This window comes from Miniopterus schreibersii (assembly GCF_964146895.1).
Source record: "Miniopterus schreibersii genome assembly, chromosome: 14".
In the NCBI taxonomy this organism is placed as follows: domain Eukaryota; kingdom Metazoa; phylum Chordata; class Mammalia; order Chiroptera; family Miniopteridae; genus Miniopterus; species Miniopterus schreibersii.
Window position 1 is genome coordinate 49,199,654 of NC_138114.1, and position 27,180 is coordinate 49,226,833.

The 27,180-nt window shown below is 54.0% G+C and overlaps 1 protein-coding gene across 1 annotated transcript; it reads left to right on the top strand.

Annotated features, from left to right (window-relative positions):
* Positions 1-300: 300 nt before the first annotated feature.
* SLC18A2 (solute carrier family 18 member A2) lies at positions 301-26,274 on the top strand. Its single transcript, XM_081158713.1, has 16 exons — positions 301-439; positions 1,176-1,345; positions 2,810-3,158; positions 9,606-9,664; positions 9,935-10,018; positions 10,331-10,423; positions 11,197-11,286; positions 11,372-11,415; positions 11,484-11,544; positions 14,059-14,154; positions 15,939-16,017; positions 16,191-16,242; positions 17,109-17,172; positions 18,670-18,789; positions 18,931-19,064; positions 24,044-26,274. Exons 2-16 carry the CDS (start codon positions 1,225-1,227, stop codon positions 24,143-24,145), a joined length of 1,548 nt encoding a protein of 515 aa, XP_081014839.1. The 5' UTR covers positions 301-439; positions 1,176-1,224; the 3' UTR covers positions 24,146-26,274.
* The last annotated feature ends 906 nt before the right edge of the window (positions 26,275-27,180 follow it).

Sequence of the window (27,180 nt, forward strand, 5' to 3'; positions counted from 1 at the left end):
TCCTACTCGGGGCCCCAAGAAAGCACTAAACCCTGACTCCTCACCTTGGCTTCTGACTCTTCACCCCGGGACCCCTGACCCTTCTCCCTGGAGCCCCCAATTTCTTTCCTCTGCGCCCCAGCTGCTTCCCCCGGGCGGCCACTGGTTGCCGGGGAGAATCTGCCACCTGAGGTCTGACGGGGAGCCGGGCAGGGCGGCGCGGGGCTGGGCGGGGTGAGGCCCCTCCTTGCAGCGACATTGGCCCCTCCCGCCCCCCAGCGCCCCAGTCCCCGGCCCGGCCCCCGCCCCCGCCCCGGCTCTGCGCCGGCTGTGACGTCAGAGGCGGACCCGCTAAACTGAGCTGCAGCTGCGGGGCGCTCGGGTAGAGACGGCGACCCCGAGGCGCCCAGACGGACGGAGCCGGCGGCGGCCAGGACAGGCAGCCTCCAGGGACCCCGAGGTAAGGCCGGTCCCGCTCCCTGACCGCAGGCTCGATGCGGGGCAGAGCGCGCCGGGGCGCGGGGGCAGCGGGGCCGGACCGGGCAGGGGAGCCTCCAAAGCGCTGCGCGCGGGGCTCCGGCTGCGGGGGGGAGCCGGGCGCAGGACAGTGCGCGGCGTCCCGGGGCGCGTTCCGAGCGCTCATGGTGGAAGCGGGGCCATCGGGGCGGCGGGGGGCGCGTAGCTCCCCGCGGGACCATCGGGGCAGCGGGGGGGGGGCGCATAGCTCCCCGCGGGACCATCGGGGCGGCGGGGGGGGGGCGCGTAGCTCCCCGCGGGACCATCGGGGCAGCGGGGGGGGGGCGCGTAGCTCCCCGCGGGACCATCGGGGCAGCGGGGGGGGGGGGGCGGGCGCATAGCTCCCCGCGGGACCATCGGGGCGGCGGGGGGGCGCGTAGCTCCCCGCGGGACCATCGGGGCAGCGGGGGGGGGGGGGGCGGGCGCATAGCTCCCCGCGGGACCATCGGGGCGGCGGGGGGCGCGTAGCTCCCCGCGGGACCTAGGCGCTCGCGGGGACGGTGCCCGCGGGCGTTACTAACCAGGAGCACAGCCGTGGGTGAGGGCGCAGTCGGAGCAGGGGAGCCACCGGTGGGACTCGGGGGACCCGCCCGCACCAGCCCTTCTGTGGCCCCGGAACAGTGAGCCTTGAGGGTGGGGAGAGCCCCGCCACCGCCCCTCACCTCTCGCCCCGCCCGCAGCCTGCACCCGCACCCGCACCCGCACCCGCCCCGCAGCCCGCCCCGAGCCATGGCGCTGAGCGAGTTGGCGCCGCTCCGTCGGCTGCTGGACAGCCGTCAATCTCGGAAGCTCATCCTGTTCATCGTGTTTCTCGCGCTGCTTCTGGACAACATGCTGCTCACCGTCGTGAGTACGTACGGACTGGGCCCCCCCCAACCCCCCTGTCCCGGACACCCCTTCCCCCGCGCCCCACTTACCCGAGCGCGGCCCGGGGCTCCGCTGGACCTGGGAAGGCTGGAGAACATGCTTCGCAAGAACACAGCCCTCGGACCGCACGTCCCGGCCGGTCAGAGCCGCGTCTGTGGCTTCGCTTTCCTGGTGGCCAGTCAAAAATGGGACATCCGATAAGACCCAGAACTTGTGTTTCCTCCCGATAGTGTCCAGCTTCCCCCCGCCCCCTCTCGCCGCAGTGAAAAAGATCTCTGCGAAGGACCAGCAATTCCCAGAGCCCAAAGTAACGCTACAAACCCTGGTGGGCTACCCGGAGAGGGGGCTCATAATCTGGTGCAACATCTGAGGGAACAAAGTAAACACCTGCCCCTCGCAGAAGGGAAGTAACATTTCAATATATTGTATCCTTGGGTGACTCAGGATGGAAACATCTCAAGACCATTTCAAGAGCAATTTGAAAAGTGTTCCTTTGTAGCCTTTGCCCTATAATGGATTTTTTTTAAAAACTAAATAATTTAAAGCCAGGTCTCTTAATTAGCTCCATTAACAGCAAACTATTTGGCTTGGTTTTTCTTAAAAATATCCAATTTTTTAATGAGTGAAAGAAAAGATTTTTTTATTTCGACTCTCGGGTGGGTTATCTCCCCTCTCCATTTGCAGGTTCTCTCGAGACAGCCTCAGGGCATCCACTAGTCAGGTGGGCACCTCCGGGATCAGCAGAGATGCGAGGTGCACCCGAGTTCAGCGACAGGGGCGAGCTCTCCTTAGCGTTGAAGGTCCTGTTGTCACGCACTTGCCCAAAGCTTCTGCTACAGCAAAAAGGTTTTTCTTTTCCTGTGTGAAAGTCTCCGGCATCCTCGAATGTTCCAGATAGGACGAAACTGGCCGATTCCCACTCAAGAAGTGGAGAGATGGAGTGGGCCTGTAGCAGAATTTCCAAATGATTACTCCCTGCAGGTTTATTTTTTTCTGAGACACACAACCGCATTTAGGTTTCTGTTTCCTTCACTCATTCAATTAAAGGTCTTTCGAGCCTCTTTCTGAGAAGCCCTGGCTGACCTGGGTCAGCACTGGCTCAGCCTCAGACCAGATCTTGCTTTCCTAAGATAGTCCTGTGAAGGGCCCTGCACCGAGGAACCCCAGAAGGACAGGGTTCTCTGGGGCCGGCCGGCGGTCTGTCCGCACAGCGACTGGCCCTGAGAGCAGGTGGAACTTCTCAGCATCCTGGGCCTTTGTCTCCTCCGGGGAGCTAAGCACTGTGGGGTTGTTCCAGTGTCCCGATGGGGATGGGGGTGCTCCTGGGGTTGACATACCACCTCTCTGCGTCTCGCTGGGCATTTGACGTGACCATCACTTTTCCGGCATTCGTCCCAGGGAGGGTGTCAGTGCCATCACCGCCTCCCTGTTCTGCTCTCGTCCCCAGTCCCCATCATCCCGAGTTACTTGTACAGCATCGAGCATCAGAAAAATGCCACCGAAGCCCCGACCACCAGGCCAGCGCTCACCGCCTCTGCCTCAGGCAGCTTCCAGAGTATCTTCTCCTTCTATGACAACTCCACCATGGTCACCGGGAACAGCACCAGAGACCTCCAGGGGCGGCTGCCGCCCGAGGCCACCACGCAGCACATGGTGACCAACACGTCCGCTGGCCCTTCCGACTGTCCCAGGGAAGACGACCTCCTGAACGAAAACGTGCAGGTCGGCCTGCTGTTTGCCTCCAAGGCCACGGTCCAGCTCCTCACCAACCCCTTCATAGGACTGTTGACCAACAGGTAGGTTATATCACTTTGGCCGAAGAGTTCGGTATTTATACTGCTCCGCGCTCATTTCCCCCCGGGATTCTGTTTCTCAGTCATTCAGCAGAACCTGGAAGCCAGTGGAGAGTGAGTTGGGGAAAAAGAATCCGGTCCCTTCCCCTTATGTTTCTGCCCATGGTTAATTACAGTTTCCCGTTTGCTCTGCCTTCCGTTGCTACCTCTGTTGCTTAAAAAGCAAGAAAATATTAAAACAGAACGCAGAGGCCCTTCCTGAGTGGGAGAACTTCGATTCTGTCTAAATGCCGGGTTTCATGCAGTTTTCTCTTCTCTCCCACCTCTGGTCCTGCGCATCCTCGTGGGAAGCCGAGGTGGCGTCTTTAGGGCTGGCGAGGTGAAGGCTCAGGGAGGTGGGCGGGTGGGGGGTGGGACAGTCGGTGGTTCTGCTGCAGAGATGAGAGCCTTCGCGGAGGCGGAGGTCGTGGGCAGTGTAACAGGTCCATCCCCTGCTAGGTCCTGAGCCGTGTCCGCTTGCACACAGGGAAGGGAACTGAAGCTGTTTTCTGCATAATTCCAACGAGCTAGTAATGCCCCCAATAATGCCCAAACTAGCTTTATGGTAACCTAGATGCTCTGGACTTTTTGGGCCCCACTGTTTTGAAAACTTGTTTACATCTCCGTTGTTGGTGGCCTCCCAGCAAGTCTCTGTTCTTCTGCAGTGGAGGTGGCCCAGCTCCCTGAGGACTCAAAGCATAGGACCAGGGCTTGCAGTCGAGGGGAGAAGTGTCAGCTGCAAGGAGAGGGAGCCGTGCGGTGCAAGTGGTGGTGGTGGTGGTGGGGGGCTGCTGTACACAGAGTGTAACCCTGAAGGCAGAGATGCCAAAAATGGCAAAGGAGGGAGCACCCAGAGTCCCACCCGTGACAGCCTAGAAGCCTGACCAGAGACGGGGGTGGGGAGGTAGAAGAATATGAACTAGTGAGGGCAGAGCAGGGGGAACCGGGCAGGCCCCAAGTGCTAGGCTGAGATAGGAGAGGGGTTTTATTGAGGGGCTACGTAGAAGCCATTAGACGTTCCAAAGGCAAGTTGGAGAGCCAGCAAGCCAAGCCCAGTTTCAAGCAGGTCCGCCCAGCACCCAGTGTAGGCTGGGAACACGGAGGTCTTTACATCTGCCCAGGCTCTGGCCTTGGGAAGGGGGTGGGGGCAGGACCAGCAGGGTCCTTTGTTTAAATATTATTAAGCATTTTTAAGAGAGTAACAACAAGCGTTAAACCAAGCCTAGGGCTCTCCTCAGAGCGGGCGTGTGACTGAGGGAGTGGGGCCGCTCTGGGGCCGGGGCCAGTGAGAGAGGAGAGAGGGCCTGTAGACCTGCCCTCCCCCAGCACAAGCTGCCCTCGGACACCCGGAGGTTGCAGGCACTGTGCCCACGGTGAGCTGGATGGAAGCACATTTTAAACTTTCGCAGTTTGATTTCCTGGACTGAGTAGTGCCATTGAGTCCATTTGGACGATCCTAAGCCATATCCAGCCACGCAGTCTGTGTGAAGCAATGTTATGAAGCTGCCACAGAAACTATGCCAAGCAAACGAACTCAGCGATGACGGCCTGACTGGGAGCCCGCGGAGGGGCACCCCTGGCAAGGCGGCCTTCGGGGGCTCCTCGCTTCTTTAGAGGAAACCCAGACAGTCCTCAGAAGTTGCAGGTGGTTTCCTTCCTTTTTCCAAGACTAAGAGCCCTTTTTAAATTGCGCCTGGTAGCCCTGGCCGGGTGGCTCAGTTGGTTGGAGCGTCACCCTGTGCACCAGAGGGTTTCGGGTTCGATTCCCGGTCAGGGCACGTGCCCAGGTTGCAGGTTTGATTCCTGGCGAGGGTGTTTCTCTCCCTTGCTCTCTCTCTAGAATCAATAGAAACCTATCCTCCGGTGAGGATTTTAAAAAAATGCATCTGGTATAATTACAGAACAGGGCTCAGGGGTTTGTATTGTGAGAAAGCAAACAGCTCCACTGCTATATGGGAAAATTGAGGACATTATTGTAATGATCCTCGCTGTTACCGTGCGCGCCAAGGTCATTAGCCGTATCGTGTAATACTTAAACACTCGGCCGAAGGGATGTGAGTATTCCAGTCTTCCAAATGCCAGCGACAAATGAAAAGCTTTTAAAAAAGCCCTGTCCTGGTTTCGAATACTTTGTTTACTCCACGAGGAAGCAGCCTGTTCATGGCCAGTGAGACCTTTCTGTGTATTAAATACGCCAAATGCGTTGACTTGCGGCCAACCCAAGGCTCCTGTCTGGGGCTCCGCCAGAAAGGGTCTTCCAAGAGAAAGCGAGCTTTGTTTTGTGACCTGTGAAATTCAGTATATTCTTACGGTGAGTAATCCACGTTGGAATTTATCTACAGTTAAAATGTTAAATCCTAGCTGGTTCCTCCAGCTACTAAGCAAATTCCAAAATCACCTTCATCTCTTAGCGCTGCCTTGTAATATGGGAAATACAAATACGATCATGATTTGTAATTTTTCCAATATTTTCCAGTATTCAGCTCCCTACCTCTGAATCTGGGGACTGGCAGCATTTCTGGTCGTTCCACGGTTCTGCTCCGCGGAGGGATAAATACGTTCCACTTTCCTTTGCAGCATCGTCCCTTGTGAGCCACTGCAAATAGTCTTTGGTGTAATTTGTGCCAATCACATCCTCAATTACCAACAAGATGTGTGATTCACGTTTTCAGTGTTGTAAACAAGAGTGTTTAGAACAGCATTTTACAGTTGGTTAATATGTTTCTGATTAAAGAGTGGGTAAAAACACAGAGCGTCGGAGCTTGAAGAGACGTCAGCAAAGGCTTTGGGCCAGTCCCAGGAGTTTATAGGTGACGGAGCTGGCCGTTCAGGAGGACGTGTTGGCCCACGTAGCTGCAGGACTAGAGCCAGGGTGCAGCCTCTCTGTGGGGGTGTCTTCCGCCCTTCCTGTTTCCCCCACCTGCTTGCTGGTACACAGTTTGTACATTTGGCTACTAAAAAAATCAACAACGCAGGTCAAAATCTGTCTTTCTTGCATCTACTTGGGCTCTCTCTGGTGGTACCAGGCTGAACTAGTAAAGGCCCAAGCAGTGAGTTGACTGTTATTTGTAAGCAACGGGCAGGGAATCCAGAAAAAAAATCAACCTGGTTTTTTGGACATGGACCTTCCCTCACCTCCTTGGCCCTAAAAAAATAAATAAATCTCTATTTCCAGCTGCTGATGTGAGCTGGTCTAGCTTCCTAATCTCTGCAGTGCTTTCGACAGTGGGGAAAAGGGAGGCCTCCTGCACCCCCAAAGACATGGGGGGAGCTACCTAGAGACAGGCAGCTTGGAGTCACTCCTTTCCAATGCCTCTTTTTTTAAAAATTCTCACCCAAAGATATTTCCCCCCATTGCTTTTCAGAGAGAGTGAAAAGTGGGGGGAGAGAGAGAGAGAGAGATCAATGTGAGAGAGACACATCGATTGGCTGCCTCCTGCAAGCACCCCGACTGGAGTCGGGGATCAAGCCCACAACTGAGGTATGTGCCCTTGGCCGGAACTGAACCCCGGACCCTTCAGCCCTTGGGCCGACGTTCTAACCACTGAGCCAAACTGGCCAGGGCTACAGTGCCTCTTGATGGAAGCAAGGCCCACTCTGAAGTGAGACCCCACATCACCACCCGACCTGCCCTGTGACATCCAGGACCCGGTACTCGTGGTCTGGATGCTGCCCTGTGAGTGGCTTTCGTGGGTGGGTGATCCGAGAAGCAGGCTGCCTGCCTGTCGTTTTAAATATCAGATCAGATCGCATGCCAAACCCTGAAAATAAAAAATTACAGTTCTTGGGAAGCATGTGAAGTGTTCATCCGGCTGCTAATATAATACAAGTAATTTCTCTTGGACTTACTCTTCTGGTACCATATTTTTACTGAAAAATATGTGACCAGATAGGGAGCAGAGGACCTTGAATTTGGCAAGTGTGGCGACCAATCACAGATCCTGTAGCACTTTCTGACGCCTGCAGGTGCCTTGGGTGCCTCGATTTCCCCCTTTGAGGCTCGTGTGACTTACTTTACAATCCCACTTTATTTATTTCATGATTGCCTTGTGAGTAACAGGGGGTGGAAGGGCTTATGCTAGCAACACCTGTTATCATTTGGCCCAGCCAGCGGATTTGACCCATAAAAGGAACGCTCCAGGCAGGTACACGATGTGGAAACACCTTTATGTGTGTCTGTCCGGGAGTCAGGTTAAGAAGAGCGTGGCCTCGTGGCCTTCGCTGGCTTGGCCTAAGGAGTTGGTCGCCGTGGCGCCTGGAGCTGACGTGCTTCCGAATGAACTGCGCGGCGCAGGAAGGGTTAACTCCGGGGGCCGGGGCAGCTCCCGCCACCCTCCTGAGCCTGCCATTGTCTCGGTGGTCTGCTTTTTATCAAGCCAGCGACAGTGGCTTAATTTATTTCCATAGTTACCTAGTATATTTGAAAGCCAGTTATTTCCCCTCACGGATCGCAGCTAACATCTGAGCGACAGGAGGAGGCCGCGGGGCGCAGAGTCCCGACGGCATCTGCTGCTGTTTCCCCCCAGCCTCAGCCAGTTGGTCTCCAGTGGGCTTTGTAGGAAGAGGCAGTGACCTTTTCAGCAGCCCCGAGGACAGGGAGCTGGGGGGACACCTCGGAGAGAAAGAAATCCTTGGCTCATTAACCCCCCTGCGCACATCCAGTAGCCAAGAGGGACAGACTCGCCGAGGGCTGCACCTGAGAATTTGGGTTTATTTACAAAACGATTGACAACAGACTCCCCGGGGTGTCCTGTGAATTTGAATTACCCCTCCGTTCACTGTGTTGCCCTCTGAGGAGCGTGTTGGGTTAATTCAAAAAGGAGACGTCACCTCTTGTCTCTTCTGGTGACAGTTTGCATCCCACTCTGCGTCCTTGCTTTTGTCACTTACCACGCAGGGGGAGCCACGGTCTGACAGGCCTGAGCGTGGCGCTTGGGTAGTGTCTCTGGCAAAGGTAAACCGGGCGGGAGCTCGTCAGTGATGAATTAGGGGCCGTGAGGTTTCTCCACTGACCCTGTCGGGGTGTATCTATAACAACAACTTTCACTGCTCTGCCCTTATTTCTACGGATTCGATATGTGATTTTTAGTCTTTTTTCCAATTGGATTACCTGCTCCCTGGTGCTCTGTGGAGGGTGACCGTGGGCTGGGATGACTCACCGGGGGGTGATAATGGGAGATTTGGTTAAAGGTCTGCCTCATCAGCTCCAGCTCCGCTGAGCAGCACTTTAATTGAGACGGCCTTGAATCCAGACAGGAGGCGACTCAGATGTTGATGACGAATGGCAGCCGAGGTTCTGGTCATTTAGGCGACATGGTGGGGAAGGAGGAATGGCACTGGAGATCTGCCCATCGCTCAGTGGCCCCGGGGCCTCGGAGGACTCTCTTTCTGGGTGCTCGGGGGCCAGAAGAGGCTGAGGGTGGAGATCCGGGAGTGCGTCTTTGCGTTGGGGCTGAGCTGCAGGCAAAGGCTGGCTGCCCAGCACTCAGCGTTGCACCAGCCTTCAGGGCAGGGGGACTAGGAAGCTGCCTTCACTCTCACGCTCCATCCGTACGGCAGGGACCAAGCTGTCTGCTTAATCGGCAGAAACAGAGAGGAAAGAAGGAAGAAGGCGAGGGAGGAAATGAAGTTTCCGGAGCACCTATCTGTTCCAGGCACCCTGGTAGCAGAGCAATGTACAGCCACATGTCATCACAGTGTCACCCAGTCCTGAGAGGTGGGCAGCGACGGGCACTCCGGGAGGCTGGGGCAAGGCTCGCTGGGTTGAGTGGCAGGGCCGGGTGTCCAGCCAGGGGTGAGATACAGAAAGGCCAAGGTCTTCCCACCATCCCATCCACCTGGTGGCAGAGCCCTGTGTGGGCAACGGTCTTGCGGAGCAATTAGGATGTTGAATTTTTGCCGAGCACACGAGGCCTGTCTTTCTAGGCTGGCCTCGCTGGGCTCAACGCGAAGACAGATTTAAAACATCTTGGCTCCCGATGCTTCTTAGATGCAGTGCCGTCGTCTCTGTGGCCGGTTGTATCCCTTGAGGACCTTTTACTAGAATCGTTTGATTGCAATCATCCCTTTGGTGAAGCTCTAGCAAAGAGTATAATTAAAGAAATAATAATAAAATCAATGACGGAAACAGGAGCCGTCTATTTTGGCCATGCTCTGGGTCACTAGGCAAGGTTGTGTTAACATTTATTCCAGAGACATTTCTGTTCAGAGTGGCAGCCCACGAATGTGTTCACACTCCAAGGCAGTCAAACACAGAAAGGTCACGCAGGAAGCGCCAACCACATGAATTTTTAGGAAAGTTGACTGAACGCTTGCCCGCCGGCTCCCAAGGGTGAGCAGGAGAGACTCGGCGTGAAGCCCTAAGAAAACACGGGGCCGGCGCCAGATTTCCCTCGCGGTTTTGTTTTGCAGAATCGGCTACCCGATTCCAATGTTTGCGGGATTCTGCATCATGTTTGTCTCCACCATTAGTAAGTGTCTCATGTTTGCCTCCTGAATGTGGGCCACGGGATGGGCTCTGATGGCCAGGAGAGGGGGTTGAGAACACGGCCTGGGGTAGGGGTGGGGTATTGGCAACACCTGCAAAGAAGTGGATAGAGAGGGGTCTTCATGGGTGGAAACACAATGTGGTTAATTTGGAAATAAGCCATCGGGCTAAGGGCCTCGGAGATGCCTGTCTGGCTTGGTTTGGTCTCGGGGCAGCCGGCTGCGCTCACCGGGCCGGCCCTTTCTCTCCGCAGTGTTCGCCTTTTCCAGCAGTTACGCCTTCCTGCTGATCGCCAGGTCGCTGCAGGGCATTGGCTCCTCCTGCTCCTCTGTAGCCGGTAGGTGTGGAGACAGGTGCCTGAGTAAGTCAGTGCCCAGGGGTCTCCATCTGTCACAGGGCCACTAGCATTGCCCTGCTTGCCGGCCCCTCACGTTGTTAGCTGGATAATTCAGGGAATCAAGGGCGTTTGGTGGTGGTGATGGGCTCCTGCAGAAGGTCCCTGCCTCTCCTTGGGTTCTTGGTCTTATGTTTTCACGAATCTGGTGGGTTTGGGAAGCTCCCAGGTCTGGGTTTGGGAGGGAAGGCGAGTCACGGGTAATTCTTTCGGTGCTCCCAGAGCTTGGCTGTCGACGTTTCTTTTCCTGTTTAGGGATGGGCATGCTTGCCAGTGTGTACTCGGATGACGAAGAGAGAGGCAACGCCATGGGGATTGCCCTGGGCGGCCTGGCCATGGGGGTCCTAGGTGGGTAAAGTCCACGTGGAGGTGAACTGGGGGGAGCCTGTCTGGTGCTGGACAGTGACCGTCCTCCCTCTCTGACTCCTGGCTGACAGACTCCCGAGCTGCCCCCTTTTCACTCCCTACCTCCCTGGAGCCTTTGAAAAGCGGTGCAACCTTCCTGACACGGGCAGGCTGGGTCCCCCCGCCTCTACCCCCTAGCTTGCTGGGAACCTTGGGAAACCAACCCCGGACCTCTTGGGCCCAGATGCAAAGGAAGGCTTGACAGGGATGGTCGGCCGGTACCTCCCTCCCCTCTCACACGTCCTCTGAGTTAACGGGGGACAGGAGCTCCCCACCTCCGCGCTGCACCCCCCCTCCGGCTGTCCTCCCAGACCAGGGGCAGGTGTCTTCCCCCGAGGAGATCCGGGCCCTCTCCCTTTCCTCGGTTGCATCCCAGCCTTCTCTTGGGGGCTCGCGGTTCCTGTCCGTCTGGCGCATAAGGATCGAGGGCCTCGCTGACCTAGTGCCCTGTGCTCCTTCACAGCTGGGGCCCTGTTTCCCTCTGACCTTTACTTTGGGGTGGCCCTTAGGGCCTCTTGCCCGTGTCCCAGATGTAAAGCCGCTTAGAGGAAGTGGCCTGGGCAGCTTAACGCTACTGGATGTAACGTAGGGCGGGCGCCTCAACTGGCTTTTGGAACAAAACAGAGCAGAGTGCAAGAAACAAAAAGGTGGTCCTGGCGGGGTGGGGATGGGGGGCATCGCCCCAGGCCCGGATGGTTCTCTTCTCTTCCTCGCAGTGGGCCCCCCCTTCGGGAGTGTGCTGTACGAGTTTGTGGGGAAGACAGCTCCGTTCCTGGTGCTGGCTGCCCTGGTGCTGCTGGACGGAGGTGAGTCCACGTGGGGACCTTGGCCTGACCCGGGCACCTACGTTGCCAGGGGCTCGGGGCCACGCCTTGTGTTTTTCTCTCGCAGCGATCCAGCTCTGCGTGCTCCAGCCGTCCCGGGTGCAGCCAGAGGTAGGCGGCGGGGAGAGGGGGGCACTGCACGGGCCCCTTGGGTCTCCTAACTCCTGTTTTCTCAACAGAGCCAGAAGGGGACGCCGCTGACCACCCTGCTGAGAGACCCCTACATTCTCATTGCCGCAGGTGGGGCTCCCCCCCCCCGTCCTTCTCAGTCCAGGGGTGGGGGTGGGGGGTGGCGAGGACCCGCGTTCATTTTGCAGCTGGAAACGCTGGGCTGTAGAAAAGCATAAAAGGCACCGGAGGTTAGATGTCATGAGAGATGGTTTTCTTCTGCCGTTAATTTCGGGCCCTCAGCCAGCCTCCCGGGTGGTTCTTCACTTGGGGCAAAGGTGTCTGAGTCAAGGAGACGCCCTGCCCCAGAGCTTGGTCTTGGGTCCAGCTTGCTCACTGTGTTTGCGGCAGAGGCCATCACTGTCTGGCCTTGAACTTCCAGGAGTCGTGGCCTCCCTGCAGGCGTCTCAGCTGGTGGTCTGACTCACCCTGACGCTCTGAATAGATGGGGCAGCAGAGCCCCGGAGGGCACCTCCTTTCCTGAGAGAGGGCGTCCAGCTCAGCTGCAGCGAGGCCCGGTCGGGAGTCACCCTGTGCCTTTGGGTTCCTGGCCTAGATGGACTCAGAGGAAGCCCCGGGTTCCATGGCTCTCGGGGAGGATCATGGCAGCGTCCGTCCAAGGGACTGTCCCCTCAAGGCCATCCAGTGACACAGGCCTGGGCTGCCTAATGTGGGACCAGCCTTATGCTGCCTGGGCCTGGATGCTGTGGTCAGCACGGCCCTTGGGGTCAGGCCAGGGGAGGGCAGCCCTGAAATGTGGCTTCAGACCCAGCTGGGGTTCTCTCCAGCTAGGGCTAGGTTTGTCCAAGCAGGAGTCACGAGCACAAGGGGCGGGGGGACCCCGGGTGCAGTGGGTGCACTCAAATTCAGCCCTTTTCAAAACCCCAGCCTGGTTGTGTTTAAGCTTCTGCTGCAGGATTGGTCAGGGTGGCACCTGTGTATCGCTGGTGTCGGCCCTGTCAGTTGTGCCTGGTGGCCAAAGGGTTGCAACCTGGTGCGGTGACCTCTTCATGCAGGGGACCCTCTCTGTGTCCCCAACAAGATGCAGGGAGCATTGCAGAGCCCAGATGCCCTTAGAGCCCTGGCTGTCCCAGGTGGGGGTGAGATGAGTGGTGAGAGATGGGCCCAGAGATGTGACTGCACCTGTGGCAGACACCTGGGCAGGCAGAGCAGCCTGGGCCCCTCCTGCCTCTGCCTTTCTTTGACCCTTACTGTCCCTCCCTGTTCACGGGGGGAGGTGCAGAGCCTCACCCAGCACCGACCGTCAGCCCATCCGCAGGGCCAGGCAGCCTCGACTGGGGACGTTGGGAGACAGGTGGTATCTCATTTGTACCAGTGGAATTTCGATGTATGGAGGTGACCGATGACATGGAGAGGTCAATACCATTCAAAGAAGAATTTATTACTTATGTTTCCCAAAGAAAAGGGGCATTTCATGTCACTTAGGGCCATGTGGGGAAGCACCAGGTTTGGTCAGAGGCAGAAAGGGGCAGGGGGAGGTCTAGGCCAGGCCTAATGTTTCCATGGGCCATGCAAGGCAGGGCAGGCTAAACTGCCATAGTATTGGCTACTTTAAATAATCCCGGCAGCCTTGGGGGCCTGGGGACTGTCCAGGTTGCCTGGTTCCTGTCCTGAATGGATTTAGGGCATGGGGGATGCTCGTGTGATGTATCAGAGCTAGGTACTGAGGGGTTCAGGGCGTGGGCTCTGGATCTCAGGGGAGATGTAAACAGTGCTGGCAGGTAGTTTGGCTCTATAGTGAATGTAAGTGAAACAGACAAGCCCAGGATCGAAGGAAGCGCAGAACGGGTGGGTGAGGGGAGCCCAGTCTTTGCAGCAGCATTTCTGTGTTCCGCCTTTAAATGTCACAAAGCAAGAAAAAAAATCTTTCTTCATTACGTGGGCACCTTAATCACGATTGCTCACTGTTCTCTCAGTCGAGATTTTAGCAAATGAGAGGTTCCTCAGGGCACAGCAAGGAAGCTCTCAGGACGGTGGGAACAGCCCCGTGTGTCTTTTTCCAGATGGCTCTACATTTCCACAGTGATCATGGACATTTGACAGAGACCCTATGTGCATAGTTGATTTAAAAAAATAAAATAAAAAATCCCACAACAGCACATCCACACTGAATACACTAGATTTTGGGGCATCATTAGAAATATCTGTGTTCACTGCACAGTAAAACGTAGGTGCAGGGGCCTCAGGCTGCCCGAGTCTGTGTGTGGCCTGCAGATGGCCTGTGCTGCTGTGTGACCTCAGGCGAGTTACTTCATTAACAAATTAGAACACCTTTTCTTTGTTAATAAATCAGGAAAGTTAAACCACATGATCTCGAAGGCTCCTTCCAGTTCCAAACTTTAGGACTCTGGGAATCTAGTTGTTTAAATAATAATAATAATAGTGATAAACCAACCCTCTTCACTATACCCTTGACCTGTTATTTTTTTCATACAAAAGTAGAAGTGCTGGGTAGCCAAGCCGGTGGTTCTGGCTGTGGGCAGCGGGGTTTAACTCTGTTTGGAAATGGTTAAGGGGCCCTCGAGATCCAAACCAGATGCCCACTAACCTCTTGCTCCCTTGAAGGGTCCCTCTGCTTTGCAAACATGGCGATCGCCATGCTGGAGCCGGCCCTGCCCATCTGGATGATGGAGACCATGTGTTCCCGCAAGTGGCAGCTGGGTAAGGACTGGGGCAGGCTCTTCTGGTTCTAGAACTTTCGTCCCCAGGGCGGGTCTCATCCCTGTGGCCCTGCCGAGCTTCAGGTGCCAGGGCGACAAAGCAAGCGACTGTTTCTGTCTGATACTCTGGGGCCAATGCCTTGGTTTCTGCCGAAGACGAGGCGCTTTATTGCTAACACCGGAAGCCGTTTCTCCCCATCTCCTTCCTCTCCAGCTCCTGTGGTGGTTCAGGCCTCCAGGTGTTTCCAGGAGGTGCCACGGGTTGGGCGGCCCACGGCTGGGAGAATCCCTAGCTGGCCTTGCAGCTTCTTGGGCTGGGCTGCTTTGCTGCCATTTGGATGTCTTGGCTTTAACTGAGTCACTGCCCTGATTGAATGCACCAGACCCTGTGCAGCCACTTACGCTGCTCCCCCTTCCTCGGCAGACACAGCCTGAGGCTTTCTTCATAAAGTCTTTGTAGTTAGAGGCCCTGGGCCTTCGGACTAGATTGCAGGCCACCTGGTTTCCTCGGGAGAGCCCAGGTGGGGCTCCTCCCCCAAGCCCCATGGTCCCCCTTCCACCAGTGAGGCCACCTCTCCCTCGCCCCAGAGAGAGACCTGGGTTGTTTAAGAGAATCACTTTTCTACACCTGTCCCGTGTCGTTGGCAGTGTGGTCTCTGTAGCATGTGCCCACCTCTGCCAGCGCCTCTCAGGCCCCTCTGAACTGTGGGTGACACAGTTCAAGGACATCCCCCTGAGGCGAGGACCCAGTGCACAGCCCTTCCCCAGAGGCCCCGGCAGCTCAGCCCCTCCCCGGCCGGGGTCCTGTGGGGGCTCAGGGGACGCCGTCTGCCCTGATGCTTCCCCGATCCTTTTTGGAGAAAGACGGTAAGATTGGAAATCAGAGCAGAGCAATTTCGTGAGCCTCATGGGTGACACATGCTGGCTCGTGCTGAACGCTCCTAGAACCAGTCACGATGAGCCCTGACGGCTGGAAGGCTCAGCCTCCTGGAGGTGCGACGGCTCCCGTTAGGCTCAGGAGAAAGGCCAGTGTGTCCTGGGAGCGGCAAGATGAGAGCGGCCCAGGCCCTGTGCATTTTGAGTGCAGCAGGCGCCTAATTTTTTATTTTTTTTTTACCCTCACCCGAGGATTTGTTTTTATTGATTTTCGGGAGAGGAAGAAAGAGGGAGAGAGAGAGAAAAAAAACCCCACAGTGATGTGAGAGAGAAACACTGAGCAGCCGCCTCCTGCAGGCACCCAGACCGGGGACTGAACCCTCAGCCCGGGCATGCGCCCCGACCGGGAATCGAACTGTGACCTCCTGGCTCACGGGTCAGTGCTCAACTACTGAGCAACACCGGGGCTGGGCTTTAACTTTTATTTTTTTTCCTTATGTTTACGTTCCCTATTTTTCTCCATGCCTATTGTTCTACCCGATAACAGAGGGGGAGGGGATGGGCACAGAGCCACACGGGCATGTGGGACAGCAGGTGCCCTGCTCGGACACTCGGGCGCTGCCGGTGGCTGTCCACGCGGAAAGCTCCCCCCAGGCAGAGATGGGCCAAGATGAAGGGGCCGATAGGGAAACGAGTTTCACGTCTGGAGAGTCTCCGCCGCCCTGCGCGTGGACGCGCGGTGCGGGGTCCGGCCTGGCTCCGCAGCCACCGGATATTAGCTGCCCGGGTGCTGGCCCCAGGCCTCCGTCTCCTCGGCTCTCATCGCCACCGTGGGGTCTCTGATGATTAGTTTTCCTAACGGCTGGCGGATATCAGCACTGATAAGGTGTCCTTTTCATAAATTTACAGGCGTCGCTTTCTTGCCAGCTAGTATTTCTTATCTCATTGGAACCAATATTTTTGGGATACTCGCCCACAAAATGGGGAGGTAAGCTGAAAACAACGCTCTCTTCTAATAATGCCATTCTTTAGAAGAATGCTCTGTGTTCCTGCCTTAGCTGTTACAAGCGATTGTTTTGATTTCCATTGAAAATTTGGATGGGCGCGGGGGGGGGGGGGGGGGACATTTATTGACGGCGTGTTTTTGTTTTCGTTTCGTAGGTGGCTGTGTGCCCTCACAGGAATGATCGTTGTTGGGATCAGCATTTTATGTGTGAGTAAAAGACAACATTTAACAAGGGGAAACGGCCTGTAAAGAGAACTTTTGCTTTGGGCAGGATTCACCAAGAAATTTTCTTTCGCACTTTGAAGTGTGTTAATAATGAGTTTAATTACATCTTTCCTTTTCTTCCAATTTTTTAGCATCTTAAAATTTTTGGACAAGACTCTCCAAGGGATGTATTTTCATTTGATGTCAGTTGGAAGTTACCGACAATGTTTTATTATATATATTTCACCCCCTCACCCCCACTGTCTTAAACATTACAATGTCTTAAACACTTAGGGTGACTGCCCTGAAATAATAGCAAGATGTTTTTCTAGAATAAAATGCCTTCTTCCAATGGCCAATGTTTACCCCAGATGAGGCCTTTGGGTCCTTGTCAGAAATGGCACATGGACCAGGCTGGTCTTTCGCATCCGGGAGTTGACCAGGTTTTCGTGGTGCTTACAAACCCCGTTTCCGCCTCAACCGGAACGACTTGGAGGGTCTGGTCCTCCCCAAGCCCACCCTCCTTCCTCCTGTTCCCTTCAGAAGCGAACACCATACCCAGCTGGAGAAAACACACTTTTTTTTTTTTTTTTTAAATATATCTTTATTGATTTCAGAGAGAGGAAAGGAGAGGGAGAGAGAGAGATAGAAACATCAATGATGAGAGAGTCATTGACCGGCTGCAGCCCGCAACCTGGGCATGTGCCCTGACCGGGAATCGAACCCCGATCGCCTGGATCCTAGGTCGACGCTTTAACCACTGAGCCACGCCCAGCCGGGCATGGAGAAAACACACTTTTAAGACTTTCCAAGATGACTCAGAGTCGGCTATCATGCTATTTTGGTGTAACGTTTATTTCCTCTCACAGGTTCCTTTTGCAAAAAACATCTATGGGCTCATTGTTCCCAACTTCGGAGTTGGGTTTGCAATTGGTAAGTCACACGAGCCTGGTGCCCAAACTTAAAGCCGTTCGCCCCATTGCTGAGAAAGGTTTCCTCGGGCCAGGGCAGACCATAATTACCGAGCCTGAAGTTTCTGGAAGCTTGAGAGGAGGCCGTGGGCAGCCGAGCTCCGGCACAGCCTGGAGATCGTCCGCAGGGAAACGCCTGCTTCCACGCTCTGCTCGTTTGGTTCCCGAAAGCTGGCCCTTTCAAAAGCCCGCTATTTGCCGATGCCAGCCGGCACGCCCGTGCCCGGCAAAGGAGCGAGCCCCCCACGCGGAGCGGCCGCGCTCAGACCCGCCAGCCGACCTGCTCAGATGAGGCCGGGGCACCAAGGCGTCGCGTGTTTTTCATAAGGGTTGGTCCAGAGAGGGTGGGCTGGTGTAGTGGCGACCACCTGCGCCCGGGGCCTTCACGGACGGAGGAGATGAGCCTTTGTAACGTGAGGAACAATCGGTTAATAGTTCGGGTGAACGGTACACGTGTGTAACATGCGGCTTGATCATGATACAAGCAAATGCTGAGTCTGCCGCAGGCAAAGGCAGGAATTTAATCTTTGGTCCAGTAGAAAGAAAGAATGGCGCCTTGGGCGACCCCTCGGGCCGGGGTAGGTCCCCCGAGCGGGTCCAGGTCCTCTCGCGAGCCCTCGTAGCGTGGGTCACGATTGTGATTCGACTCTTCGCTTAATGCCCAGCTGTTTTGCCCTCCCGTGTCTCCACGCCCTGCACATATTCGGCGATCGGCAAATAACTAGTTCAAGGGAAGAAATTGCTGTCATCCTCCCGCCCCTGGGACCCGGGAGGTGAGGGGACCGACGCTCGAGCGCGGCCCTGGGGGTGCCCACAGGCGCTGTCTCCTTGTAGCCGATCGTCGCCACCCCCGTGGGCTAGGTGGGAGAACCGGTGTTCAGAGAGAGAACCTAGCTCACCCAGCCGGGGATTTGAACCCACAACTCTGAACACATGTGCTCTTCCTCTATGCTTCCTGCCCCTGACTAGTCAAGAGACCGGAAACTACCACGTTGACTTTAGTTTCCTGAGTAGGGCCAGATGGTTCTGGTTCCTTCTGATCTTCCCGACTGTGTGAGGCCAAGGTGTGCGTGTGGGTGTGTCCACTGGTTGAGGGAGAGGACGGGTGTTCCAGAAACTGATGCATCGGGGGGCAGGCTAGGGGTCCACACGGCCAGTAACCAGCAACCCGCTGGACCCGCAGAATGCAGGGGAGTCACCGCCCCGTCGGCGGACAGGCCATCCAGACAGGACAAGGTGAGGCAAGGCGGGGAACAGGCAGATGGCGGCCCGGGGTCCAGCCACAGCCTCAGCTCCGTCCATCGGCCTTCAGCGAGAGGCGTGCTGTAGGGAGTCCGCTCAGGTGGGGGGACAGAAGGGGCGGAGGCAGCAGGGCTGTGAGGTTAGGACACGGTCCTGACATTCGTCCCGTTTTCAGTTCACAACAGTTTCCCATAGACCGTGTCCCCTGACTCCGCAGGCATGGTGGACTCGTCGATGATGCCCATCATGGGCTACCTGGTAGACCTGCGGCACGTGTCCGTCTACGGGAGTGTGTACGCCATCGCCGACGTGGCCTTTTGCATGGGATACGCCCTAGGTAAGGACGCCGGCTCCGCCGAACAAGCTCTTATCTCCGCGCAGGACAGAGAACGCGTCCCGCAAGTGATTTAAACCTTCGCATCTTTTTGCGTGCGAGACACCTGCAGAGAGCGTTATCTAATTCTCTGTTTCCTGAAAGGTCCTTCCGCCGGCGGGGCTATCGCGAAGGCAATTGGATTTCCGTGGCTCATGAGAATTATTGGAATAATTGATATTCTTTTTGCTCCTCTCTGCTTTTTTCTTCGAAGTCCACCTGCCAAGGAAGAAAAAATGGTAAGGCGATTTTAGGATGTATCGAAGTGTTTCTTGGTCACTGTAGCACGGTCTTTGGGATGGTTTCTTAATTCTAAAATGTATCCCTGCTCCTTTCTGGCAGAAGTCTCCGAACATCAATGGTAAGAGTTGCCCTTTGAGTTTATATTACACAGGGCAGCTACTTCTTTTACTGTATCCAGCATTATGTTTACAAATTTGAAGAGGAAAATTATTTTGGTACATAGATTAGCAGTCGGTAAGCTCTTTTGTCAATGAAAAGTAAACATGGGATAGTTTAATTTTCTGTGCTTCTTGAAAATCTTAAATAGATGTATATTTTTGCCTCCTGCACTTACTCCTAAGATTAGCCATTTCTGGTGCTGTTTGCCTTTCCCCTCGCAACTTCCAGTAATGATGTCTTAGTCACTACTGCCCAAGGTTCTGGAGGTGGTTTGAGTGTAGCTAACAGACCCTATGGAAAAAATATCGGATATGCAGCTTTGGGCACACGTGAGCATGTGTAACGTTGAAATTCATAGTTTCCTGGCCAGGATCATATCTGTAGGCAAGATAGAGTATAAAGTGTTCCTCTTCTGAACAAGTTCCAGCTTAGCGATTCTGAATTTGAATTTTGAAATGCGTGAGTCATTTTAACTTTCCTGATAAGCTCTCATAGCAGGAGGGGGTGGGTGTTGCTGATGTTTTAAAACATCAAATGGTGATAGATACCCATCCGGCTGAAAAAGAGGGCCTCAGATTCGGAATGGGCGAGAGAAAGCAGGCAGGGGAGGTGGCACCTTTGGTTCGTGAATGGACGTGAGGGTCGCCTGCGAGGTGCTCCGGGGGTACAGCCCAGGTTCTTTCTGCCGATTGAACTGAAGTGGGTCTCGAAGCTTTGGCGTTTCTTGAACTGCCCTTCTATGATTTCCCCCAAATAGTGGATTTAAAGACAGATGTGGACCCTGAAGTTAGGTGACACGCAGCCTTCGTTACTTTTGGGCTTTTTTTGCATTTATTAATTTGTTCACTATATCTGAAAAATAGATCCAGCACTGCACGCTTTATTATGTAGGATTCACCCGGTCATTTTGATTTACTCAGTACCCTTTAGACTCAAAGAAGGGGCGTGGAAGGTGCTGTGGGAGCTTTCCCGCGGAAGCTGCCCCTTGTCCCTGCCTCCTGCCCGGTTCGCGGCCCCTCCGTGGCGCCCGACTGTGCGTCTCTCGGGGACTTAGCTGTTCCTGCCTGGCCGTGTAAGGCCCTTTCCCTCTTGGTTTGCCTGACCCCAGCACACCACCCTGCCCGAATCAGGGTCAGAAAGCTCTCGGTGCGACAGCTGGAAACGGTCATCCGGTCGCCGCCGCATCAACTTGATTAGGGCAGATCGCCCACAAATGCCTCTGTCACCCGGGAGACTGTTCAAGACTCTCGGGAGACAGCGGAGGGCTGGCGCGGGCCCCGGAGCAGGACTCTCACGTGGGGACCCGTGACAGCGACCTCGTAGGGTTGTTGGGGGCATTGAATGAGAGAATCGCAACAGCGAGCTCAGCCCAAGCCTGGTGCTGAGAAGTGCTGGGTAATCCCCCCCACCTAAAGCTCTGTCTGCCCGGCGCCCCTCCCCGCCTCACCCTCCCTCCCTCCCCTCTGCGAGGTGGGAGCCCCCTTTGCTCCTCAGGCCCCAGCCCTGTGAATGGCTGCCCCGGCCCAGGCGGCGGATGGACGGTGGGCGGCGGCTGCTGTTATCCTGCGGTGCCAGCGTGTGGCTTATCTGAGGGACTGGAGGAAATGGCGAGGTCGGAGGACGCACAGGGCGGGTGCGGTGGGGCACCCCCGGCCGGCTGCCGCTTTGAGAGCCACATCTGAGAGAAACACGCGCAGGGAGGGGAAGAGACAGTCCTGAGAGGCAGGGCAAGGAGAGCTCGGGCTTCCAGAAGGTCCCCTTCGCTGAGAAATGTCAGAGGCCTTAATAAGTGCCTGGCGGGGTGCATCGTCAGACACCGGGGAGAAGTGCGCCTCGCCGCCCGTAGTCGATGCCGTGGCCGGAGGCATGGCGCGGGTGCCACTGGACTGGCAACGCTGCGGGCGGCCACGGCGGAGGAAGAACTGATGACCGCCCCCCCGAGTGGCCGCGCCAGGACCAGCAGCCCCCGGGTGCAGGGGGACGTGAGGGCCGGAGTGAGAACCTTAGCAAATAATTCTCCCGTCAGGCAGCAGTCTGCCGGCGCCGTGTTTGGACTTCGGCTGTTTTATATCGAAAGGCCTGATGCTGTTTTCATGGGTCCCGAGTCCCACGGTCCTGAGCCCGTTTGTGAGCGCCCGAGTGTTTCTGCCATCTGGTTTCCTGGGTTTCTTTCTGTTTTTGTTTTATGATCAGTGTTGAGTTAGCAATACAGTGAAGAGGGAAAGAACCCGTTAACTCCAGTGTCTCAGCAAGATGAAGAAATAGCGACACGATCCTTCGAAGAAAACCGTGCTCCTGCCGTTAGACAGTTAACAGCAGCCTGCGGGCCTCAGGCCACCCCGCCCAGAACAGCCGCGTTCCGCTGCGGCGGTTCCCAGGTGGAAGGACGGGCCTCAGAGACAGGGCACGTTTCTTACACCTGATTGTTGCCCAGACAGGAGAGCAGGTGGTCTGGGGCCTGTAGCTGGCTTTTCCTGGGCGGCTCTGGGCTCTCTCAGCATCTTTTCACCAAGTCTTCCAGCTGTTTCCTCGAAGCCGCAGGGTGGGCTAGGATGGGGCCGCCGGAGCCGCGGAGACTGTGTGTACTCTGCGTGTTATAATCTACTTAAAGAAACGTGTCCCTTTGCAGGGCACTTACAATGGATGCAAAACCATCACTTTTTTTTTTTTTTAAGATATGGTAGGTAAAATTTTTCTAGCACGCCGGTTTAGTGTTTTTCCAAGTCTTGAATCCTGGAACTCTTACATTTGATGCTTTTACGGTTTCACTCCCAGCTTCATATTTGCATTATGGTCACGCCCTGTTTGGTTCAACATGTTGGCACCTCTTTGGAGATCCTGACTCTGCCGTGTGGCTGGTATGAAACCAGGCATTTGCCAGGGGCTAGGGCTCCATTCTTGGTAACTGGGCTTTGCTCTGAGTCCAAAGCCAGACAGACACCTTCCTCCCGGCAGCAGTGCACTGAGCGCTGAGGGAAATGCCCAGGCTGCTCGCGCCCACTCCGCAGCGACCCACGCACTTGACCCACCCCCGTGACCCTGTTCACGCCTCTCTTCGTGGCACTGTTGGAAGGTTCCATGCCATCCAGCTCTTTAATTGTATGTAACTTTTAAAAAAAGTAAACCTATTGCACACTAAATCTTTTAAAAGAAGCTCGGAAGCCAGGAAGCTAGGTTTTAAAAGCTACATAATATTTCAGGGAAGGAAACGTCTACCTGAAGCAGGCGGTGTAACAAGTGTGGTTTGGCTGACTTGATACATCCTGATCCTGATGGGAGGGTCCTGGTGCACGGTGTCGGTTGCCTCAGTTACTTATTTTTAGAAATGGAGCTCTTAATGAAATACGTGTATCAATCACTTGGCAGGAAGCATACTAAGAGATGGAGCTAAGTTTGCAGCTGGCCGTTGGAGCTGGCAGCCTAACAGAGGGTCAAAGATGTCCTTATCTTACCGTGTCACACAGGCAGATCACTGTGACATGGTCAGATAGAGGACTTGGAAAATGAGAAGTGGGCTAAGCACAGAGTGGAGTCCGAGAAGCTTATCAAATCTGAGGGACAATAACCGGGGGGAGGGGCTCACAAACGCCGAGAGAGAGGCTACAACAGGCCAGTGCAGGATACATTTTAACCCACATAAATGTTTCCATTGAGGTTTTCAAACTGCACAGAGAGGTTATTAGAATAGTTTACACAGAAGAAAACTCGGACACACCCTGATGAGAGAATTCACTTAGTGTCACCCAGCGTCGCCTGCTGTCCTCTGCACTCTGGTGGTGCCACGGAGCTCTGCGCGAGGCGACTTTGGCTTAAGGCTGTCCGGACTCACATCCTCCCCCCTAGCTGTACACCCCTTGGTCAAGTTCTTTAACCTCTGTGTCGACATGGAGGGTTATCAACCCACCACAGGTGATTGTTGTGAAATTGAGGTATTTCATTGAAAATGCTTAGCATGGCCCTGGCGTGATAAGCATCGGCTGTGCTATCCGACTGTGCTTGGTCTGTATGTTTTCGGGAGGAATAGTGACTCCAGTGACGGTCAATTGAGGATCAACTGACTACTTTTTAATTTTCAGTAACGGAGGGCACAAGGGGGGTGTATTTTTTAAAAATCATACATTTGAGCGAGAGTTGGGCAGCCAGGAGCTGGGGAGAGGTGCTCTGAAGGGCTGTTTGTGAAAAGATAAGGGCCCTGGGATGTCCCAGCCTAGGGAAACCTAAGGGGCGGAAGCAGCGGTCTTCAAATATCCTCAAGGGCAGTCGGTGAAGATGGCGGGAATCAGAACCCGATCCACAAAACAGGGGAGACAGGTCTAGCCCAGCCTCAGGCGCGTTCCTCACGTGAGCGCGCCTCACTGGGAGAGCTCGTCCCAATTGCTGCGCTGCCGCAGAGAGGTCTGTGAACAGGAGCGGGACTGGGCGACCTCCGGAGACCGCCCTCCTCCCAATTCCGATATATAACTCTAAATATAACTCTTCCTAAGTCTAACCTGCACACCCCTTTCTTCGTAGCTTACAGGCTCCCCTGAATTGACTCATGGCCCCTGGCAGGTATAATGAAAATGCTGCGGAGGCCGCTTCTGCTGTATCCTATTGCCTGAAACTTTCACTGAGTGTAGAACTCCAGGTTTTCTGGGCCAGGCACCCGGCAATTGCACCCAATGACTGGTTAACAGTGGGCAGGTGTATCCATCCATCCATCCATCCATCCATCCATCCATCCATGCACACACTAGTAACCCTTAAAAAGTCGGTTAAAACCATCTTATCTTTATGAAACAGGAAGTTAATGTATCTGCACTTTGCTCTCTTCTAGGCTATTCTCATGGATCACAACTGCCCCGTTAAAACAAAAATGTACACTCAGAACAATGTCCAGTCGTATCCGCTAGGTGACGAAGAATCTGAAAGTGACTGAGACCCTCAAAAGTCATCACAGTATGTCATCGTATGAAGCAGTGTTTCCAGTGAAATGACTCACCCAGAACCGTCTTAGTCACCCCTTCATCCCAGGTGAAACAGTAGGACCACCAAAGGTTATCATTTCTTTCCCAAGGTTATGATCGACTGCCAACAGCCTTATAAAGAAAAAGCAGCTTTTCTAGGGGTTTGTATAAAGTGTTGAAAACTTTATTTTATGTATTTGGTTTTATTAAATATTATACAATATATTTTGACGAAATAGATATAGTGTAAATCTATAAATATTTGAATCCAAATCAGATATAATTTTTTAACTTACATTCACGAACACTTGGGCAAAAAAACCTTGTATTTTTTCTGAATACTGGTAATGCGTGTTTAAAACGAAAGCACACATTATCTCCGAGACACTTCCCACAATAAGACACTAGAAGGAAGTCTGAAAAGCAAGACAGCGTATGGTTACATAGTGACACTGAGTGCTGAGTTACTCAACTTGTAATTATCATCAATAGACGCGAGTTAAAAGCTAGTTGTCTCAGATGCAGACGTCGAGAACTTGAGTCAGTTACCTTGTGGATTTCTCCATAAGTCCTGGCTGGCACTAGTTACCTATATGTAATCACCTACCTGGAAGCAGCTGGTTGTAAATTATGTGTTTACATGTCATGTGGTTGGCAGCAAGCACTGAAGCCAGTAAGGGAAAAAATAGTACATGTTCTGAAAGCAGAGAAAAGCACCCACATGAACAGTTATGAACTAGCAGCTTTCCCTTTAAGATACGTACTTGACTGTCTTACTGGATGAGAGAAAACGGAGGGTGGATGTACCTTGTCACGGTTGTCGAAGCATGGCAAGAGAGGTCAGCGTCTAGTTCAGGTCTTGGAAAATAAATTTTAAAGGCTAATTAATAGCTGCTAAGACATAGAAGAAAAAAATCAGACTATATCATCTTTGACCTGTTTGGAGGTCATCCAAGTGTTTCCTAGGGATCTATTAATTTTGAGTTGTCTGAAACTATTATTTCCTAGACTTCTGAAAGGTGTTAACATCAATGTGAACACTTTTAAATGCAGAGGAAGGAACGAAATGATGTCTTGAATCATGTTAGGAAAACAGGTGTAAGCAACAGGGTGGTCAGGACACGCCCCCTTCCAGGCAGGAAGAACCCCAACACCCAAAGCCGTCCCTGTGCTCCCGTCTCTCGTGCTGTGTGCTGTCGCTTCTCCAAGCTGCCCTCCGCGCCCTCGGTGCAGCAGCAAGTACTGTTTGTGAGCGTCGTCGGGTTTTGTACGAGGTGACCGGCGTGCCGAGTGCGTCGGCCTCAAGTACCTGTTACCTCTGGAACTGTAAACAAACATTACCCACCGCCAGTTCTTTTGTTAAGCTAAAGCTGTTTAACTCGGGCTGGGAGCAAAGAACCTGGGCAGGGGGACCCCGCCTTTTCGTTCCCGGGGCAGCTAAGGCTTCCCTCCCCTCGTGCAGCTTCCCTGCGGGGCTGGGGCGCAGGGTGCTGGAGGCAAACGCGCCTCCACTCGCCCCTCGCCCACTCGCGCTGGGCCGCTCCTGCCCGTCGGCTGCCCCGGGGGGCGGCTCGGGAGGTGCGCTCCGTGAATTTGAGGCGGGTTCCCCGCTTCCACGGGGGCCCTCAAAACGGTGGTGCTACACATCAGTTGGTTCTCTTAGAGGGCTCGTGGCTCCCCGGCCCCAGGGCCATAGAACTTACTATTGTATTTTTGCCTTGAAGATTTCAGTATCTTCAAGAATGACTGGCAAAGGCACGCCCGCTGCCCCCCCAGGGACGGGTGCCCTGAGAGATGTGGGGCTTCAGAGCCGCTGGAGCGACGGCATCAGCTGTATATGGGGGGGCGGAACTGTAGGGTCTTTCATGTGACTAATATTCTGGGGCGAGCCAAGAGTGGAGAGAGGCTTTTAAAAAAATGATGTGAGAACAAAGAACATGCAGCTCCGAGTTTCCTTGAGCAGAGGTGGTTTTTGTTTGTACCTGGCAAAGATACAAAACCTTAATGAGGTAGCAATGAATATTCAGTTCTTTCTTCTGACTGCTAAGTGTACCTGCTGTCGTGTTTTAGCTAGTCTACTTAATAAATCTTCTGAACACTCCTGTGCCTGTTTGCATTCCTTTCTAAACCAGACATCGTTGTTGGAATCAAATACGTAAGGTATTGTTTTGACTGTTGATATTTAATTAAAATCTGTTCTCTGCTTGCAGGCTTCAGGTAAAATCCGCTCCAGGTTAGTGTGAACCATACACTTTGGCTTTGAAAATGTTTTAAATTGAACTAGTCACATGTCATCAATGTGGGAAAACTCAGTAAGTTATCCCTGTATCTCTACAGCTGTATTATTTTCCTGACTGCTGTGAACAAATATATCTGATAAAAATAATGTGGCCATTTGATACAGTGGGCCCTGCCCCCTGGCAGTCCCATGAAACTTGTGGTCACAAGTGGCCACATAGTATTCAACTAGTTCTGATATTAAAGAATATAAGGCTTAACACTAAGAAACGTAGCATATTAATTCTGTTCCAAAACAGTGCTAAAATGTTGCTCAGCTTGATTGTCTAACCCAATCATTAAATACCAATGTAGAAAACACACTTTAAATAGTCTAATTACTAACAGGTAGCAGAGGCAAATCCATAAATAAAACGAGAGTAAACCCAAAATTTAATGCTTAGGCAATTTTCAAAATAGCAATTTTGTTTAACTGGACTGTTGAGCTTGTCTGCATGGCCAAATTATACCAGGCTCTACTTCCACAGAGATGCAGCAACCACTTTTTTCAGATGTCATCAAATGAAGATATTCTTGTTTTCCGTGGTAGTTTTTATTTATTATTTTTTAGCTATTGATAACATAGCATGGCAGCAAGATTACATCAGGAGTTTAATATAATACAACTGTTTTCACTGAAGCCTTGTACCTTCCTCTCCCTTAGGCTATTTGGGGCGTTCCCCTTGCACTAAAGTACAACTGTGATGCCTCTACTGCTTCTCCCACTGTA

Bases quoted from the DNA above. Each gene is read 5' to 3' on its own strand.
- SLC18A2 (XM_081158713.1), top strand. From the start codon at position 1,225: ATGGCGCTGAGCGAGTTGGCGCCGCTCCGTCGGCTGCTGGACAGCCGT. The intron at 16,243-17,108 runs GTGAGTAAAAGA...TTCCTCTCACAG, and splicing joins TTGGGATCAGCATTTTATGT to GTTCCTTTTGCAAAAAACAT. The intron at 19,065-24,043 runs GTAAGGCGATTT...GCTCTCTTCTAG, and splicing joins CTGCCAAGGAAGAAAAAATG to GCTATTCTCATGGATCACAA.